The 20,189-nt window shown below is 35.6% G+C and overlaps 1 protein-coding gene across 9 annotated transcripts in view; it reads left to right on the top strand.

Moving 5' to 3' along the window:
- Positions 1 to 20,189, top strand: part of DNM1L (dynamin 1 like) — a 53,565-nt gene that overhangs the window by 7,597 nt on the left and 25,779 nt on the right. For 5 of the 9 annotated variants that reach the window (XM_012789246.3, XM_012789243.3, XM_012789241.3 and 2 more), the window contains exons 2-5: positions 11,149 to 11,296; positions 16,365 to 16,403; positions 17,871 to 17,917; positions 18,337 to 18,408. In XM_012789246.3, coding sequence (XP_012644700.1) covers positions 11,149 to 11,296; positions 16,365 to 16,403; positions 17,871 to 17,917; positions 18,337 to 18,408 — 306 coding nt within the window. The remainder of the gene's footprint in view (positions 1 to 11,148; positions 11,297 to 16,364; positions 16,404 to 17,870; positions 17,918 to 18,336; positions 18,409 to 20,189) is intronic. The other 4 variants (XM_012789244.3, XM_012789242.3, XM_012789248.3 and 1 more) reach the window with 1 other exon arrangement.

Below are 20,189 nucleotides of genomic sequence, written 5' to 3'. Positions count from 1 at the left end.
TAGGTTAGGGGTTTGAGCTATAGGGTAAACATTTTAGTTTAGCTATTTTAAATACCATAATGTTAACAATTCTAAGGACACTCTTAAAAATATTTTATTTAGGGAGCACTTATTCTGTTTTATAGAATGAAGTATTTCCCTGTTAGAAACATTTAAAAAGAGAGAAATATTTTATTTAAATTAAGTGAAACAGATATTAAGGAAGTGTCTTCTGTAAATCTAAAATTATTTTAAAATAAAAGTTAAAAAATTAAGAGGATGTCTTTATCTGTTATATTAATATCAAAATAAAGAATTGAGGGGTCTGTTTTATATAATGAAAAGTAGAAACTTAGAAGTTACAAAATGAATCAGCCTTGGTTAATGTGGCATAAATGAACATCTATAACTTCTCACCCCCAACTGATGCTAGATATTAGAGAAAAAGAGCTGAAAATATAACAACCTTTTCAGTGAAAGGCCACATCTCAAAATATAAGTTCAAAGCACTAAAAATCCCAATACAGTGCAACTTAGAAAAAACTGAAAAGATGACACTGAGACCAGGTACACAGATCTTTAGCTTCTAAATATAATACAGGATATTGAGTCAACTTTGGAAGTCGGTGGAGATGAAATAAGCTGGAGACCTGTGAGTGCCAATAGTGCCCTATTTTCAAAGCAAGCCAGCTCTGATTTTGCCACTTTGGAACTCCTGTGGCTACTCATCTTCCTGGAAAGAGTGTGGACACTGGGTATTTAAATTATTAATATGAGGGGAAAACAAGCGCTGATCTAATCAGTTGTTGAAGAATCCAGCACTATGATACTGAGTCTAGGTGAAAGATAAAAAATTGGGAGCTCACAGATATGTTTTATTTGTTCTGCATTGTGCTGACATATATTTAAAAGAAATGAATTAGTTGCCACTGTTTAAAAATACTGAAAGGCCTTAGATTTCTGTTTTTTCCTTTAAAAAGAAAAAACAAACAAAATATGACAACATTGGGTCCACATTCTCAATGGATGCTTTTGGTGGGTAGGCCAATATCTACTTAGCCACAGTTCCCATTGCTCCCAGTCATCTTCCCTGGCTGCCATTTATCATTATTTATGTGTTGCCCTTTCCTTTTTATATTGTGAAGAGAGAGCTTTTTAGGGGGAATTGTTAGAAATATTCTTATATTTTTAATGTGCAAAGAAAATGTCAGAAGAATGCTATCTGATGACATTTTTAAGAAAATCACTTTTTTTTTTTTTTTTTTAAAGAGGCAGGGTCTTCCTCTGTCACCCAGGCTGGAGTGCAGTGATGGAATCAGAGCTCACCGCAGCCTTGAACTCTGGGATCAAGAGATCCTCTTGCCTCAGCCTCCCTAGTAGCTGGGACTAGCAGCAGGCACCACCATGCCTGGCTAATTTTTAAATTTTTTTTGCAAAGTGCTGGGATTATAGGTGTGAACCACCTCACCTAGTGGTTATGGAATTTATTACGAGATAAGAGACTTGAAGGTGAGATCTAAGAGAGCCAAAGTCCTGATCTTCGATGACTGAGAAAGAGCACTTGGAGCAGAAGACAAAAGAAATGGTGATCAAACAAATAATAGGCAAAACTTCCCCAGAGCTGAAATAAGATATTTTCTGGTCTCAATTGCTGGACATAAATATTGAAAGAAGAGACATAACCCTGGTTAAATTTCTTAATTTTTTTTTTTGAAACAGAGTCTCACTCCGCTGCCCGGGCTAGAGTGCTGTGGTGTCAGCCTAGCTCACAGCAACCTCAAACTCCTGGGCTCAAGCAATCCTCCTGCCTCAGCCTCCCGAGTAGCTGGGACTACAGGTAGCATGTGCCACAATGCCCAGCTAATTTTTTCTATATATTTTTAGTTGTCCAGCTCATTTCTTTCTCTTTTTTTAGTAGAGACGGGGTCTCGCTCTTGCTCAGGCTGGTTTCGAACTTGTGACCTCGAGCAATCCACCCGCCTTGGCCTCCCAACGTGCTAGGATTACAGGCCTGAGCCACCATGCTCGCCCAACCATGGTTAAATTTCTGAAATCAAAGCAAAACAACAGAATACTACAAGCTTCTAACTAGAAAGAAGAGGGGAAAAAACAGGTTTCTTAAAAGAAAAGGAGAATCAGAGTGGCCTCCACCTTCCAATCTGCAACAGTAAATGTTGCATGCATGGAGAAATGTTTAATATTTACAGTTCCTAGGAAAATTGTGATTATATCAAATTCTGTCTCCATCCCTACTATAACCATTCTGTTTTTTTTTTTTTTCCTTCTTTTGGGGAGGTGATGTGTTTTTTGTTTTATTAAAAAAAAAATTTGGGCCAGGTGCCGAGGCTCACGCCTGTAATCCTAGCACTCTGGGAGGCCGAGGCGGGAAGATTGTTTGAGCTCAGGAGTTTGAGACCAGCTTGAGCAAGAGCGAGACCCTGTTTCTACTAAAAAATAGAAAGAAATTAGCTGGAGAACTAAACTATACATACATACATACATACATACATACACACACACTAAACTATACATACATACATACACACACACTAAACTATACATACATACACACACACTCACACTCACTCACTCACTCACTAGCCGGGCATGCTGGCGCATGCCTGTAGTACCAGCTACTCGGGAGACTGAGGCAGAAGGATCGCTTGAGCCCAGGAGTTTGAGGTTGCTGTGAGCTAGGCTGACGCCATGGCACTCTAGCTCAGGCAGCAAAGTGAGACTGTGTCTCAACAACAACAGAAATTTGGTCATTCCATTCTACAGATTTACATTTAAGCAAAATTAATTAAATCTGAGCAGAAAGATCAACTTAAACACAGGGACAGCCGAAAACTCCTGAAAATCTTGCTCAGATCTCAGGAATAAAGACAATGTGTTAAAGTTTTGGTTTGAATGTATTGATTTTTGGTGGGAGTATTAACTCATTTATCTATAATCTCCAAGTGTTAGCATGAGTGACCATTAGGTAGATGAGACTTAAAGTTTAACAGCAACCTAACCAACTAGGTGGGGTTTAGGAGCTATAATTACCAATAAATGACTCAGTCTCACATTTTATTCACATTAGAACTCCACTGGAGTCAGGGATGGAGGTCATTTCCTATTTCAAGAATGAAATCTTTAGGTAAGGTCTGAAGTGCTATCTGAGCTACCTAATTATCATAACAATGTAGGGTCTATAATTTCTCTAATTTATAGGTTTCTCTGGTTTCTAGAAGCATTCAGTGAATCACCATGCTGTCAAGAGTCCACACAGAACCAGTCACAGTGCTCCCATTCATCTTAATATAAGGCTTACTTTTAGATTTCAAGTATCTTTATATTTTCACAATGTAGTAGGCTGTGGCATGTTAAGTGTCAGGTGTAAGTTCTACAGCCAATCACAAAATACCTGTAACCTGGGCATTTCATTTCTGGAGTAAACTTGGTCACACAAATATCTCTTGCATTTTATTGCCTCAGAAGTGAAACCAGCATATTTTTTTTTTTTTTTGAGACAGAGTCTCACTTTGTTGCCCAGGCTAGAGTGAGTGCCGTGGCATCAGCCTGGCTCACAGCAACCTCAAACTCCTGGGCTCAGCAATCCTACTGCCTCAGCCTCCCGAGTAGCTGGGACTACAGGCATGCGCCACCATGCCCGGCTAATTTTTTGTATATATATATTTTTTAGTTGGCCAATTAATTTCTTTCTATTTTTGGTAGAGACGGGGTCTCGCTCAGGCTGGTTTCGAACTCCTGACCTTGAGCAATCTGCCCGTCTCGGCCTCCCAAAGTGCTAGGATTACAGGCGTGAGCCACTGCGCCCGGCGAAACCAGCATATTTATAGCAAACCTGGACCAGTATGATCTGCTGTGCCTGACTCCGGGTGCCTCTCTCTGGCTGCTCCTCTAACTTGCCCAGCTGTGCAGGATTGGGCATCAGGAAGCCTGGCTCCTCACCAGAATAGGGCCCTGTGCCACAGTAGTGTTCCAGGCCGCTGTGCTTCAGAGCCCCTATACCTATTTTTTTTAAATTAGTGAAACATGAACGAACAAGAGAACAGCAAAAAGTTTTTTTATGACCCCTTTATTTCCTATCCAAGATAATGTGAAACGAAATTGAAATATTACCTGAATTGGTTACAGCCCTGTATTTCAGACTTGAGTATAGTACTTTAAGCTTTCCAGCAGAGCTGCACACTAAGCTAATATAGACCACTTGTATAGACAGGGAGGGTGGACATGGGAGTTAGTCTATAAGCTATTTTCAATCTGTGTGGCTGCACCAAATGTCTCCTTGGTGTATGGGAGGGAAGGGGAAATGTTCTAATCCCTTTTATTACCTCTACAGTGTGAGATCCAATACCACATTTGAGGCATTCAAAAATTATTTTGAAACATTTTCAATAATATTATGAACACTGTTATACCTGCCTCCCAGGTTAAGAAATAAAACATTACCCAGTTGAATTTTTCTCCTTCCCAGAGAGAGAGAACCAGTTTCTTGAATTTGGTGTTTATCATTCCCAGTGTACTTCATAATATATACAATACATAAGTAGGTAATCTAAACGATCTATGATATTGTCTTAAACTTGAAGTGGTGTCATGCAATATATGTTCTTCTCCATTGTTTTTTTTAATACAGTCATTATATTAATATGTGAAATTTATTCATATACACACATATTCCTAATTTGTTCATTTACACTGTTATATAATGGTCCATTATAGGAATATATCACAATTTATCCTTTTGTTGAGGAACACTTGTGCATTCCTCATTGTTTGCTATAGAGTTTTAGTAAACAGTAGTAATGGGAAAATTTCTATAAATGTCTCATTGTACATGTTTGAAAATTTATCTAAAGTATAAAGGAGTGGAATTGCTAGACTGTAGGATATATTTATTCTTATTTTCACTGGATATTGCTACTTGCTTTTCAGGATGGTTGTAACCATTTATGTTCCCTTCAACAGAGAGGAGTTTGTTTATGTCTGTATTTGGTATTGTCACATGTTAAATTTATGATATCTCATTGTGGTTTCTATTACATCCCCCAATTATTAGTGAGTTTGAGCATCTTATGTTTTTTGGCCCTAGTAGTTCTGTTTTTGAGTTTCTGCTCATATCTCTGCACATTATTTTCTAGTAGGTTATTCATTTTTTTCTTATTTATTTTGTAGGAGTTATTTATACATTTTGGGTACTAATTCTTTGTCAGTTATATGGATCACAAATGTTTTTTCCCTGTTTTTTCTATTAATATAAGGAAAATAAAGTTTAATTTTATTATAGTTGAATTATCAATCCTTTCATCTATGGTTTGTACATTTTATGTATTTAAGAAATCATTCTCCTTTATTTTGTTTTTTGACAGCTTTATATAATTTATATGCCATAATGTTCACCTATTTGAAATGTGTAATTCATTGTTTTTTAGGATATTTGTGGAGTTGCACAACTGTTACCATAAACTAATTTTAAAATATATTATCTCCTAGAAAGAACCTTTGTATCCATTCATTCCATCCCCATTCCCCTCTGCCTCAGCCATCCACACAGCCACATAATCTACTTTGTGTCTATAGATTTGGCTATTCTGGACATTTCATATAAACAGGATCAAATAATATTTGGTCTTTTGTGACTGACTTCTTTCACTTAGCAGAAGGATTTTAGGTTCATCCATGTTATAGCATGTATCAGTACCTTATTCCTTTTTATGACCGAGTAATGTAACTTATAAGATTAAACATTAGTGTCAGTATTTCTAGGTAGGTTAAATGTCCATATTAGGGATTCTGGGAAGATAACAGCAGTGGTGGAATAGTTTCCTAAATATCTGTATGACTTTCCCCTAAAAACAGAACAAATAGGATAGGAAAACCAAAAACACATGGATAGCATGTACAAGAAAAGTAGTTGACTATATGCCAGCAGCTTGGGGACAAACCGTGAACTGCTTCAGGGCCTGTGTATTTTTACTACCTATTAATGTATTGGGGGAAGCAGTAGAAGAACATCTGAATTGAAAAATATCCAAAGACAATCAATCCTGGAAAGCTTGGAGGACCAGTTTAAGATTATCAGCTGAAATTTGGAAGGTTTTTGCACACACTGATAATGAGTGAGTGAAAGAAGTCTGTTGTAAAGTCTGAAGGGACCGGAGCCCCTTTACAAAACTTTTAAAACTAACCAACCAAAGCTTCTAGGACCACATTCTTCTAGGACCAATTCTTAGAATGAGAAAGAGCTAAGAATACAGCTGAATACTGAGTATTCCCTGAAGAATATAGACAAAGGAAACAGAAAGTCCAGCTAAAAGTAGGTGAAATAAACAGAGCCAAGATACCTCAGAAAGCAAGAAACTATATTTTGAACACTATGTGAAAACAGCAAAAATGAGTTTTAGAGTGTGGAGTTAGAATAGCTATTCTTAACCAAGCCTTCAAAAATCAGCAGTATGAAATAACTGTTGTCAAATCTCATACAAAGTTTTTAAAGAAAAACAAGACCCTTATAGAAAATGAAAGCACACAAGAAAGGCATGCCCACAAAACAGATGAAAACCATGAGATATTAGGACAAAAGACATTATGAGGATAACATGGCATTTCAAAAAATCAAATTTGCATAAGAAAAATTTAAAAATTAGGTGGTAGAACTCAGTAAGGTATTAGAAATAAAATTTATTTTGGAAATGACCCAAATTAGAAGGAACACAAGCATAAATAAATATATCAGATAATACCTTAAGAGTAAAAGAAGTTGAAAAGGAGAAAGACATTAAAAGTAAAAAAGATAAGGCCAGGCATGGTGGCTCATGCCTGTTACTTCAGCACATTAGAGGTCGAGAAGGCAGGATTGCCTGAGTCAAGGAGTTCGAGACCAGCCTGAGGAACATAGCAAGACCTTGTGTCTACAAAAAATAAAAAAAATTACTCTGGGAGGCTGAGGTGGGTGGATCGCTCAAGGTCAGGAGTTCGAGACCAGCATGAGCAAGAGCGAGACCACGTCTCTATTAAAAGTAGAAAGAAATTAATTGGATAACTAAAAATATACAGAAAAAATTAGCCGGGCATCGTGGTGCTTGCCTGTAGTCCCAGCTACTTGGGAAGCTGAGGCAGAAGGATCACTTGAGCCCAGGAGTTTGAGGTTGCTGTGAGCTAGGCTGATGCCACGGCACTCTAGCCCGGGGAACAGAGTGCGACTCTGTCTCAAAAAAAAAAAAAAAATTAGCAAGGCATGACAGTGTGTGCCTGTAGTCTCAGCTACTTGGGAAGCTGAGGTAGAAGGATCACATGAGCTCAGGAGTTTGAGGCTGAAGTGAGCTATGATTGGCCCTTGCACTTCAGCTTGGGTGACAGAGTAAGACCTTGTCTCTAAAAAACAAATGAAAAAAAAAATATGAAAGATGTGTAAAAAGAATTTGATAGAAATTGACATATTGGAAATAGGCAAGGAAGACCTAACATGTATAATAGGAGTCCCCAAAGAAGAAAACCCTAGGCAGGGAACAGAACAGATACTCAAAATTACATTTTGAGACCATTTTAATGAATTACAAACAGATTTGAAACTACATTTTGGAAGAGCACAGCACATACCTGAGAACACTGACACAAATAGCAACACTGAGACATAGTCTAGAAAAATTATTGGACTTTAAAGAAAAAATAAACATCTTTCAGACATGCAGGCAGAAGTCACAAAGTCCCTTATAAGTGAAGGACAGTCAGATTATCACCATTCTTTTCAACAGCAATACTTTGAGAGATAAGACTATGGAATATTCCATATTTAATATAGTCAAGGAGTATGGGACACACGCCTGTAATCATAGCACTTTGGGAGGCCGAGGCGGGTGGATCGCTCAAGGTCACAAGTTTGAAACCAGCCTGAGCAAGAGCGAGACCCCGTCTCTACTAAAATAGAAAGAAAATTAATTGGCCAACTAAAATACATAGAAAAAATTAGCATGGTGGTGCATGCCTGTAGTCCCAGCTACTGTGGAGGCAGAAGCAGTAGGATCGCTTGAGCCCAGGAGATTGAGGTTGCTGTGAGCTAGGCTGACGCCATGGCACTCACTCTAGCCTGGGCAACAAAGTAAGACTCTGTCTCAAAAAAAAAAGAACCACGACTCTTCATATGGAAGACAAAGATGACTGATAAGAGGTGTATGTTTGTGTATGGAGTGGGAGGGAGTGTTAGTACCTGAGTTAGAGAAATAAACTAAAAACATTCAACTCAAGGAGGTTTAAAAAAGAACAGATAAAGCATCCTTTCACCAGGAAAAAAAGAGACCCCCAGAAGAGAAGAAATTAACAATACAAAAAAATTACAAAGCAAAACTGATGAAAGACAGATTTGACTAATAAAACAATGTAATTGGAAAGTGCAGTCAGAACAAAGAACAAAAAGACAAAATATTGGGACTAAGAAAAATTAACAAGTTCTAAGAATATGTGAGTAGTTAATTCTATAAATTTGAAAATCAAAGAAAATTAGATGTTATTTTATGGATGGGTTTTGTCAAACATAAAGAACAGGAAATTTCTTTTACTTTTTTTTTTTACTCAGAGTCTTGCTCCCTTCGCCTGGGCTAGAGTGCAGTGGGATCATCATAGCTCACTGCAACCTCAAACTCCTGGGCTCAAGCGATCCTTTTTCCTCAGCCTCCCAAATAGCTCAGACTACAGGCGTGTGCTACCACGCCAGCTAATTTTTCTATTCTTTGTAGAGACAGGCTCAGTATTGCTCAGGCTGATCTTGTACTCCTGAGGCCTCAAGTGATCATTCTCCACAGCCTCTCAAAGTGCTAGGATTTATAGGAGTGAGCCACTGTGCCCAGCTAGAACAGGAAATTGCTATGTTGTTTTAATTATTTCAGAGAAACGAAATGATAGAAAGTACCTCATTTTATTTAATGAGAGGGGTAAATCTGGATATTAAAACCTAGCAATACCAAAAAGTATATTTTCACAGATGTGTCACATAATCTTCAATTTAACCCTCCAGATCCACTCAGCATTCCTGTTCATCATAGGGGACCTTTCTGAACAACATGAATGGTTCCCTATGTCCCCTGCCTTCTATTAATAATTGGATTTGGAAATGGGGATCCCTGGCAAGGAATTGGAGGAAGGAGGAGATAAAAGTCCCGATATTTATACCTTTCTGACACTTCTGTATGTGGAAGCCTTGGGCTGATTGTGTCACTTTTCTTAAAGTCTTGGCCTTCCTTAGGGGCTTATGGGTGGTAAGAGTTTCTCTCTTGTTACTAGCCTGGGTAACTGCACTATCCCTTGTGATTCCCCTAAGCCTTACCCCACAGCTTTGTAAACAGTCTCTTTGTAAATAAACCCTCCTTAAATTAACCTAATTTGAGTGGGCCATCTGCTTCCTGTACATCCTGTGTGATACAGCAGATGAAATTAGAATTTGTGCATTTGTAGAAAATATTAAATTAAAAGATGTACTAGTTTTGACTAAGAAAACAGTACAGAAAAAATATACTGTATAAAAATACAGTATTGCAAAGTTAAGAAAAACAGCAAATTTAGAAATATTTGAACTCTAATAGAGACCATATACATTAAAAATGTATAATAGGGGTTTATATATTATTGGATTACTGTATATTAGTAGTGTTAAATTTCCTTAATCTGTGTTAAATTTCCTGAATGTGATCATTGTATTGTGGTTCTATATATATAGAAGGATGCCCTTGTTCTTAGTAGATTCATGCCACAATATTTAGAGTAGACAGCAAAAGAAATTAAGTGTGTATGTGTAAGGAAAGATGTAAAGCAAATGTGTCAATATTAATAAGTGGTGACTTGGTGTTAAGATATGAATATTCACTGTTACTATTCTTGCAACTTGTTTGTAGCATCGAAAACTTCAAAATAAAGTTGGGGGAAAACACTGAAACCAAAAAATGAAATACTTATGGATAAAGAGCTTTATTAAAAATTAAGAAATACATACAATAAAATATATAGAATGCTAGTATTTGAGCAATCATTAAGGAGAAATACAGAAAGCCCTTAAACAAAAAAATGCTTGACATCAATAATAATGGAACATAAATTTAAATTAGCCGTCAATGTTCATCTATCAAAGTCGCAAAGATTTAAAAAGTGATAATGCCCAATACTGAAGGGGATGCAGCAAATTGAATAAACTTTTGACAAACTTTTGGAAGTATAACTTGGTGCCATTTTGTGTGCAATCTGGCAATATCTATGCTTTAAGTCTGTATGTTTTTTAATCAACAGCAATTTAATTTAAATGACCTAAATAAATCTAATAAGGTAATACGATAAGAGAGTAAGGCTATAGATACAGAGGTATGTTCATTGCAACATTGTTAATAATAGCAAAAACCAAAACACCACTTAACTGTCCATCAGTTGGAGGTTTGGTTTTATACACAGTAGACTACTGCTTAACTATTATTATTATTATTTTTTAAAGAGACAGGTCATGCTCTGTTGCCTAGATTGGACTACAGTGTGGATTATAGCAGTCCTGTAACTTCCTGGGCTCAAGCAATCTGCCCACCTCAGCCTCCCCAGTAGCTGGGACTACAGGCACATGCCACCACACTTGGCTAATTTTTAAATTTTTTTGTAGCGATGTTACCCAGACTGGTCTCAAACTCCTTGCTTCAAGTGATCCTCCTGCCTCAACCTCCCAAAGTGTTAGGATTACAATGTGTGAGCCACCATGCTCAAGTCTTGTTTGACTGTTAAACACAGAAGTTAATATTTTGCTATGGAATGATATTCCTGATCATTACATTAAAAATAAAAGTAGGTTAGGGAAAAATATATGCAATACTATCCCATTTAAAGCATTTGCATATAATAGGCATGATTTTATGTATATTAATATTAATGTAGTTTTTGAAACCTGGTTGGGAGAGCTTCAAAAAAGGAAAATTATGAGAGAGTGGGGCTTTTGTTTTTGTTTTTGATTTTTTCCTAAAGAAATAAAGATCATGTAATAGAAAAATATAACTAAATTTCATTTTTTAAAAGTATGCACTAATTTTTCCTTTAAATATGTAAAATTTTTTGTATGTTGCTTTGTTAGTATAGTTTACTGAGTTAACAAAAAATCTATTAAGAAACTCATTTTGCTCTTGTATATTCTGTTTTCAGAGCAGTGGAAAGAGCTCAGTGCTAGAAAGCCTAGTGGGGAGGGACCTGCTTCCCAGAGGTACTGGTATTGTCACCCGGAGACCTCTCATTCTGCAGCTGGTCCATGTTTCACCAGAGGATAAACGAAAAACAACAGGAGAAGACAATGGTAAATTTCAGAATTGGGATAAGAATTATTTTAAAACTCTGTGTTTTGCTCTATTCTTAAAAATATATTAATTGATTAGACAATTAGAAATTAGTAGCGGTAGCAAAATCAGAAGTCCTGTGAAGAGAAGTACACATCTTTCTTAATGTAAAAAAAGTAATTTTTTTCAAAGGTCATGAGTAAAGTTGTTGGGGATAGTCATTTTTGAGTAATTCTACTTAGTAAGCCATTATTAATGCTGTTTAATGGAGGATCCAGTGAAACACTCAGTAAACAGGAATCAGTTATTTTAAAGAAAGTTTTTAAGTGTCTTTTGGAGTGTTTTAAAGTCCCGTTCCCCCCGTATTTAAAATACTGATTTGCATTGATTTAGAATTTAAGTCATTTAGAATCTAGTTGAAATATTTTATTTTAAATAAAATTAAAATGACTTTGTGTTCTAGCTTAGCAATGTTATTTTACCTTCCCTTCTCCTGGTCTTCCCATATAATTTTGATTCTTTTGCCCTTCAATCTAAGCTGAATATTATTTATGGGAAGAGTTTTAATTTTAAACTTACTGTTTTTTTTTCTGAGACTGAGTCTCACTCTATTGCCCAGGGTAGAGTGCAAGGGCACCATCACAGCTCACTACAACCTCAAACTCCTGGGCTCAAGCGATCCTCCTGCCTCAGCCTCCTGAGTAGCTGGGACTACAGGCCCAGCTACAGGCCTACTACCACATCCAGCTAGTTTTTCTATTTTTTGTAGAGATGGGGTCTTGCTATGTTTCTTAGGCTGATCTCAAACTCCTGGCCTCAAGTAATCCTTCTGCCTTGTCCTCTCAAAGTGCTATAGGAGATTATAGGAGTGAGCCACTGTGCTGGGGCTTCAATTTCTAAATTATTAGATTTTTCTCCATTCTCTTGCTAGAGTTTATCTGTATAGCACATACTATTTTGATTTTTAAATACTTATATCCCCCACTTTCCACCCCCTATCATGTTCAGGATTAGTTTACAGATAAACTCAGGCTATCTCTTTAATGGACTATATCAATAGTAAATGTGTAGTATTAAAATAAGAAAATATGCATTGTCCTTTTTAGCAGTTCTTTTTTGATTAAATTGAAAATATTTTAAGGAATGCTTTTTGTGACTATCAGCAGATTTTAAGTTTCTTATTAAATGTGTATCCTATATTAATCATACTTAAATTAGTGAGGTTTGAAATGTTTGATGAGAGTAATGTATTTCATCTTCCTGTTTAGTTCCATGTTTGGCTCAGACTTTCTGTCCTATTTATGAAAGTCTGTAAAATGTCTCTGATTATTAAATTACTTTTGCAGCAGAATACCATGTCTGTTTCTTATCTGCAGAGGTCTGTTTTCAATGCAGTTTCATTCTACTTATATTCTGATTTAAGATGGGATGATAGTATTGATGAAATTGAAGTTACTTTAATTTCTGCATCTGATTTCCTCTTTATTTACTATAGGAGCTGTTCGTGGTGATGACTTAATTTTTTTTTTTTTTAAGGGGGGAAAAACATAATTATAAGCATCTACTGGTGACTCTGGAATATTAATCACTGGAACAAGTTAATGAAGTTGGAGATATAAATAAATAATATTTTTGGATAGATTGCCAGTGGATATGTGGGAACTTTTTGATTATATTAGGTAGCTCTTGGTGTGTTATTCATCATTTTGCATTTCTGTAACATTTCTTTTTATTGAAATTCTGAACCTTGAATTTAATCATCTTGGATTGACCTATGATTTAGCTTCAAATATGTAGAATAACACTTTTTAAATTTCATCCTCACTAACTGATTTCATCAAACAGATTTACCAAACACCTAAAACCAAGACTTTAAGGAACTGTATGGAATTAGGTCTCTTTATTTTAACTTGTCATTTTCTTCATTCACCTTGAAAGGGCAGATGATATCCTGTTTCTCAGAAACTATTTGTAAATGTGGGTATTGTTTCCTTAGATAAAATTTTGCTTATTAGAAAAGGATATTCCAGGCGTCCTCAAACTATGGCCTGTGGGCCACATGTGGGTGTTTTTGCCTGTTTGTTTTTTTACTTCAAAATAAGATATGTGCAGTGTTCACAGGTATTTATTCATAGTTTTTTTTAAGCTATAGTCCGGCTCTCCAACAGTCTGAGGGACAGTGAACTCCCCACCCCCCCTTAAAAAGTTTGAGGACCCCTAGGGTATATATTCAGCTATAGAAGTGTCAGCTCCTTGGTATCTCTTTGCTTTTATATCCACTATGTTTTGTTGATGTCTCTTTTTGGTGGTTGGTCAGTAAATCGGCTTATCTTTACCTGTATATATATTTTTTCCAAGCTTAGTGCTTATTTTTTATATATAAATTAAAAAACTCACTTAAAATGACAGCTCAGCTACTCAGAACACAAAAGAGATTTCATAAATTTGAGTACTAAATTTCCGGTGTCTTTTTTTTTTTTTTTGGAGACAGAATTTCACTTTGTTGCCTAGGCTAGAGTGCCGTGGCATCAGCCTAGCTCACAGCAACCTCAAACTCCTGGGCTCAAGCGATCCTTCTGCCTCAGCCTCCCAAGTAGCTGGGACTACAGGCATGCACCACCATGCCCGGCTAATTTTTTCTATATATATTAGTTGGCCAATTAATTTCTTTCTATTTAGAGTAGAGATAGGCTCTCACTCTTGCTCAGGCTGGTTTCGAACTCCTGACCTTGAGCGATCCTCCTGCCTTGGCCTCCCAGAGTGCTGGGATTACAGGCATGAGCCACCGCGCCCGGCCAAATTTTAGGTGTCTTATTCTAAGATTGTTCCTTAACCTCTCATCAGAGCCTCTTCATCCTTGGCATAAAAAGTTCTAGCTTATCATAAATCATTGTAACCCAGAGGAAAGTAGAAAGCATGAAGCAGATAAACATATATTAATAATTACCTAGAAGAGAATGAACTACCTGACAGCCTGACAATGAGAGAGGAGAAAGGGAGGAAAACATAACTAGACAGAAGAACTTTCAAAAAAGAAAAAAATCAGTCACTTCATTTTGTATAGGGATATAGCTCATGAGAGCTTTGTTATGTAAACAAAGTCCTAAATTATGAAAAATAGGTTAAGAGTAGTGCATTCTAAGATGACATGGAGAAGTGTAATCTGTTTTAGATGCAGATCCATCAAAACTGGCTAAAATAAGATATTTTAGTGTTTAATATGAGTGACTTAATTATCAGGAAAATTTATTTAGCATGTAATTTTTCATTCTGCCAACTATGTGGGATAATTGAGGTGTCAGTATGTAGATTTATGGTGTTCTTACCTTGACCCCTCCTATTTCTGCCAATGTAAAAAAAATTTCTGTTAAATTCCTATTAAAAACAAAACTGCCGGGCGCGGTGGCTCACGCCTGTAATCCTAGCACTTTGGGAGGCCGAGGCGGGCGTATTGCTCAAGGTCAGGAGTTCGAAACCAGCCTGAGCGAGACCCCGTCTCTACCAAAAATAGAAAGAAATTAATTGACCAACTAAAAATATATATACAAAAATTTAGCCGGGCATGGTGGCGAATGCCTGTAGTCCCAGCTACTCGGGAGGCTGAGGCAGGAGGATCGCTGAGCCCTGGAGATTGAGGTTGCTGTGAGCCAGGCTGACGCCACGGCACTCACTCTAGCCTGGGCAACAAAGTGAGACTCTGTCTCAAAAAAAAAAAAAAAAAAAAAAAAAAAAAAACTAAGGCTGGGCACAGTGGCTCACACCTATAATCTCAGCACTTTGGGAGGCTGAGGCAGGAGGATCGCTTGAGCACAGGAGTATAAGACCAGCCTAGCCTGGGCATTACAGTGAGACCCCCATCTCTACAAAAAAATTAGCAGGGCGTGGTGGCATACACCTGTAGTCCCAGGTACTCTGGAAGCTGAGGCAGGAAGATTGCTTGAGCCCAAGAGTTTCAGGTTATAGTGAGCTATGACCATGCCGCTGTACTCCAGCCTGGACAACAGTGAGACCCTGTCCCCCTGCAAAAGTAAATTAAGTAAAAAAAACCCCAAACTATGTTTTAGAGGGGGTAGTGGTTTAGTTTGAATTTTGAAATCTACTGTTATCTTTCATATATTTGTAAGAAATAAGTCAAGCTTTTTCTCAGATTTCTTTTTAGACAAAGTCCAAAAATAGCATGCTGATTAAAGACAAAAATTGTACTATACATTATACCTGTGGACAGTGTTAGTTGAAACCTGGAAATTTATAAGAACAGAATTTATTTTCGGGATAAAAAAGTTGTTGAACTAAAGCAAACGTGTTTTCGTTTGTTTTCTTTTTTTAAATCTATATGTTTCATAGAATAATGCTTAAAAATCTGGGTATAATTTGAATTTGTATCCCCACTTAGTTAAATTACTTGTAAAAGCATTAGTTGCTCCCAAAATGCAGTAAAATTATACATAAAATTATACATAATTATACTTAAAATTATACATAAAATTAAAAGAAAATGGTAGGATCAATCTTTCTGCATAAAGGACTGTGATACAAATAGTAGTCTCCCTTTGAATTGAGTCCATGAAGGTGTAAAGTTAACTGTCTGTGGTGTACTCTTTAATTCTATATATATTTCAAAGAAAATCTCCTTATAAAGCTCAGTCTTAGCTAATGAGACAAATACTTGTGTATATTTATTAACTCTGGAAAGATTTGAAAGATGTATTTAGTATATTTTGTAGATCCTCTTTTTTTAATCAGGCAATTTATCTTTTCCCATAGTAGGTTATCAGATATCCCAGGCAAATTTTTGAATAGTGGATTAATTGTAAACCATTTGTGTCAGAATTAGAAACAATGGTGACATAACTAATTGTAACAGGAAATTTGTTTTCTAAAAATAAATTATGGCACACAATATGCTTTGCTTCTATCATTTAAAATATTATATACATCCCTCTAATTCAAGCTGTAAATTCTAAATAATTGAATGCTATGTGCATTTGAAATGTGATCAGGTTTCTGCACATTTGATTTTTTTAAAAACGTTCAAAATTTTAGGGATAAGCACTAAACTTATTCTGTGCTGTTTCTCTTTAAATACAGACCCTGCTACATGGAAAAACTCAAGACACCTTTCTAAAGGTTTCCTTTATCCATTTGTTTTTGGCCCTTTTTCTTTTATGCCTGCATGTGTGCTTATGTACTCTTACAGGCTGTGTGCATTTTTTTTCCTTCCATTTTTATTTGCCTATCCACATTGATTGCAGGTTTTAGTGGTTCTTGTTATTTATTTATTTTTTTGGCATTGTATCAAAATACAAGCTTTTTTGGTCATGAATGTAATTTATTTTATTTTTATTTTTAAACACATGCTTGTGAAGCTAGGCCTCTTTTATATATTAAGGTAAATTAAAAACACTCCTGTAGTATGTAGTACCTGCCTTTGTGAGTTCTGTTCACCTAGATTACTCCAGTCCTCCAATGAGACTTCTTGGAAGAAGGTACTAAGCTTCAAGTAGGTGAGCATTTTTCTTGGAAAAAGGATCCAGTTTTATCTACCTTTATTCCACCAAAGATTTGATCCACCTTTTCCTCAAAAAATATTTATCTGAATATCTTAGAGTCATTTTTATTTTGATTTCAGGTGGCCAATATGTATTATTCAATAAACTTAATCATTAAATCATTGTCAAGGTCTCTGAATTTGGTAAAAGCAAAGTTAGATTACCTTTCTACAATTAAACATTTCTAGTTTCTCTGGGATAAACAGAACAAAACTTGCTGTCTAAATTTTAGACTATTTCACATAGTGCAGATAGTGAATATATTTTCCTTTTCGCAGCAAATGCAAGAGGAACAGACCTATGACTGGAAACTAATGGAGAGTAGGATAACTCCATACAATGTATACCAGGGTTTTTGGGTTTTTTTTTTTTTTTTACTGTTCCTCTATTTGCTTTCTTTTCTACCTTCAGTTCTAAGGGAAAACACAGTCTTCACTCTGGGGGGAAAATCACCTTTAAAGTGTATGTAAATTTACAAAGCAGCTAGCTACATAATACTGAAAGAGCTCTTTAAAGGAATAGCAAGTTGTGACTTTATAGGTAATAAAAGCTGAAAAATTCGCTGTTTCATTCACATATTGCAAATTTTTACCTTGAGTTATGTATGCAAATCTGTTATACAAGCTTTTTGCATTACTCAGAATTCTTAATTTTTCTTCTTAGCCATTAACTTAATTGAGTACTTCCATTAAAAAAGCTGCTTTTATGTGTATGATGTTTAAAAAGAAAGAATATACCTTTTACTGTAATATAATTACATATAAAACAGGAAGAAAAGTAAACAATTTATTTGTAAAATCTAGATTTCAAATGGTGAGAAGACCTGTGAGCATCTCTACCTAAAGTTAGTCATGTTTTTGAAATACATAATACAATATTTAAAATGTGAAAAATATAATTTAGCAGACCTTAAAACACTTGTTAACATGTAGTTAATGGCAAAATAGAAACAAATAACAATTTATTATGTTGCCTTTTTCAAATCCTAACTAAAGATAAAAAGTGATTTCCATAGTTTCCAATAAATGAGTTTTTCTTTTTCTAGGGGTGGATGCAGAAGAATGGGGTAAATTTCTTCACACCAAAAATAAGGTAATCACACACAAATATAATGAAGAAATAATATGTTAAAAATAATATTTTGTACAAGTAGTTGGTAACTTAGTTTCTTATCATTGGCAATATGTTATTTTGAAGCAACTGTTCCTTGTAAGATATTAATACATGTTATCTTAGTAACATTTCTAACCATGATAGTTTATTTGGAAAACACTTGAAGTTGAGCCCAATTCTCTCCAATTTAATTATTCTTAACTGTTGTGGGATCAGGCAGCTTTGCTCATAAAAACTACAGATTCTTAGCTCAGAAAAATATATGTATACATTATAATTTGTTTACTAATTCTCTGAAGCAAATCCATAGACATCCTTGAAATATATGGACACTCACTCAACCTAAAAACTTTTGATCTTATTTTGAATATTGTGCTTTTCATTTCAATAATTTTTAGCTTTACACAGATTTTGATGAAATTCGACAAGAAATTGAAAACGAAACAGAAAGAATTTCAGGAAATAATAAGGTAGGCATCTTTTTAGAGCTGGCATAAACATCAGTAAATGTATCATTGAAGTGTTCCGTATGTAATGTGTGAAGGGCATTGTAAAATTCATAGTCTTGGTCTTTGAAACAAATATTTTCACACATACATAGAAACTTTGCTTAAAAACTTTTGTTTCTTAGAGCTTTTATAATATATCAGATATTTAATATTTCATTTAGGTGTTTATTCTTAATCCTGTCATGTATATACAACTTTATTATATAATTATTCTACTTAATATTGCTATAATAAGTTATCTTTTTCTGATGGATTGATTGTATTCTCAGGAAGTATTATATAACTTATGAGATATATGTATTTTGAAGAGTTCTTTTTCTTGTCTGAGTAAGGCTAGATTTATTTATGAAAGCAAAGAAAGAAAAATTAGGTGTTTTTTTTTTTTTTAGTGAAAATGAAGAGTAATATGTTAGCAACTGATTACTTTCTTATTTTAAGATTGTGAGAATTTAAAATAAATTAGGTGTCCTAGATGCTGTTAATGTTGACACCAGCCACTCTCCCTGCCTTACCTAAATCCTTGTTTTTTCTCTTCTTTCTTTATTCCCATTCCTTTTCTCTTTACATGTTTAAATATACATTTCTTTCAATTTACATTTCCCTTCCTTTTCATTTTTCCCTCCATTGTTACATTATCCAGAGGCACATTTAATCCCACAAATAGGTTCTAGCCTAGTAGTAAATTTGACAACTATTTATTGAGCCCTTGTATCTGCTAGGCACTGTGCTACAGAGGTTATTTCCTGACAAATAGGCATTTTTGGAGCCATATATAAGTATTTATGCCTATTCAGGATATTTGTCACTGTTTTAGTAACTGAGCTTTGTTCATTATTGAACTCTAGGCTGGGTAACCTTTGAGTTACTGCTATTGCTGCCATACTTCCCTGAAATAACCCTGTTGTGTAGAGGGGGTAGAAAAGTGTCCAGAAACTAGATTAGCTTGTCCTCAGTCCTATAATTATATTAGGGATAGTACTGGCTTTTGTAATGTTATTAGTCATAACTCCAGTCTGAATTGTCTGTCCTGCAGTCTCCATATATTTAGTGAACGCAGCAATTGGTGGTGGTAGTTTTACACAGTACTAGAATTTAAAGAGTATGTAAGACTGATGATTCAGAAATGAGAAGTTTAGTTACACTGACTGAATGTCATTAAAGATCGAGTCTATGTACCTATAAGATGTTTAATTTATGCTAAGGATATAACTTACTTACCTAGCACCTTTTCATCCATAGCATCTAAAAGACAAAACATCCCCCAACCCCCAGTCTTTGAAAAAATCTCTTCTTTCCTAAATCATGTTTGTAATGAAGTAAATGGTACTTCAGGCTGGGTGTTGTGGCTCACGTCTGTAATCCTAGCACTCTGGGAGGCTGAGGCAGGATGATCGCTTGAAGGCAGGAGTTCAAGACCAGCCTGAGCAAGAGTGAGACCTGTCTCTACTGAAAAAAAAAAAAAAAAATTAGGTGGACAACTAAAAAGAGAAACAAAATATTAGCCGGGCGTGATGGCAAGCGCCTATAGTCTCAGCTACTTGGGAGGCTGAGGCAGGAAGATCGCTTGAGCCCAGCCAGGAGTTTGAGGTTGCTGTGAGCTAAGCTGACTCCACAGCACTCTACCCAGGGCAACAGAGTAAGACTCTGTCTCAAAAAAAAAAAAAAAAAGTAAACGGTACTTCAATCTTATGTATTAATATATATTTTTTTAATGTCTGAATGTATAAATGATTTCATATGCC

The sequence above is a fragment of the Microcebus murinus genome, chromosome 10 (genome assembly GCF_040939455.1).
Source record: "Microcebus murinus isolate Inina chromosome 10, M.murinus_Inina_mat1.0, whole genome shotgun sequence".
Classification (NCBI taxonomy): Eukaryota; Metazoa; Chordata; class Mammalia; order Primates; family Cheirogaleidae; genus Microcebus; species Microcebus murinus.
This window is presented reverse-complemented; position numbering and strand designations above follow the sequence as displayed.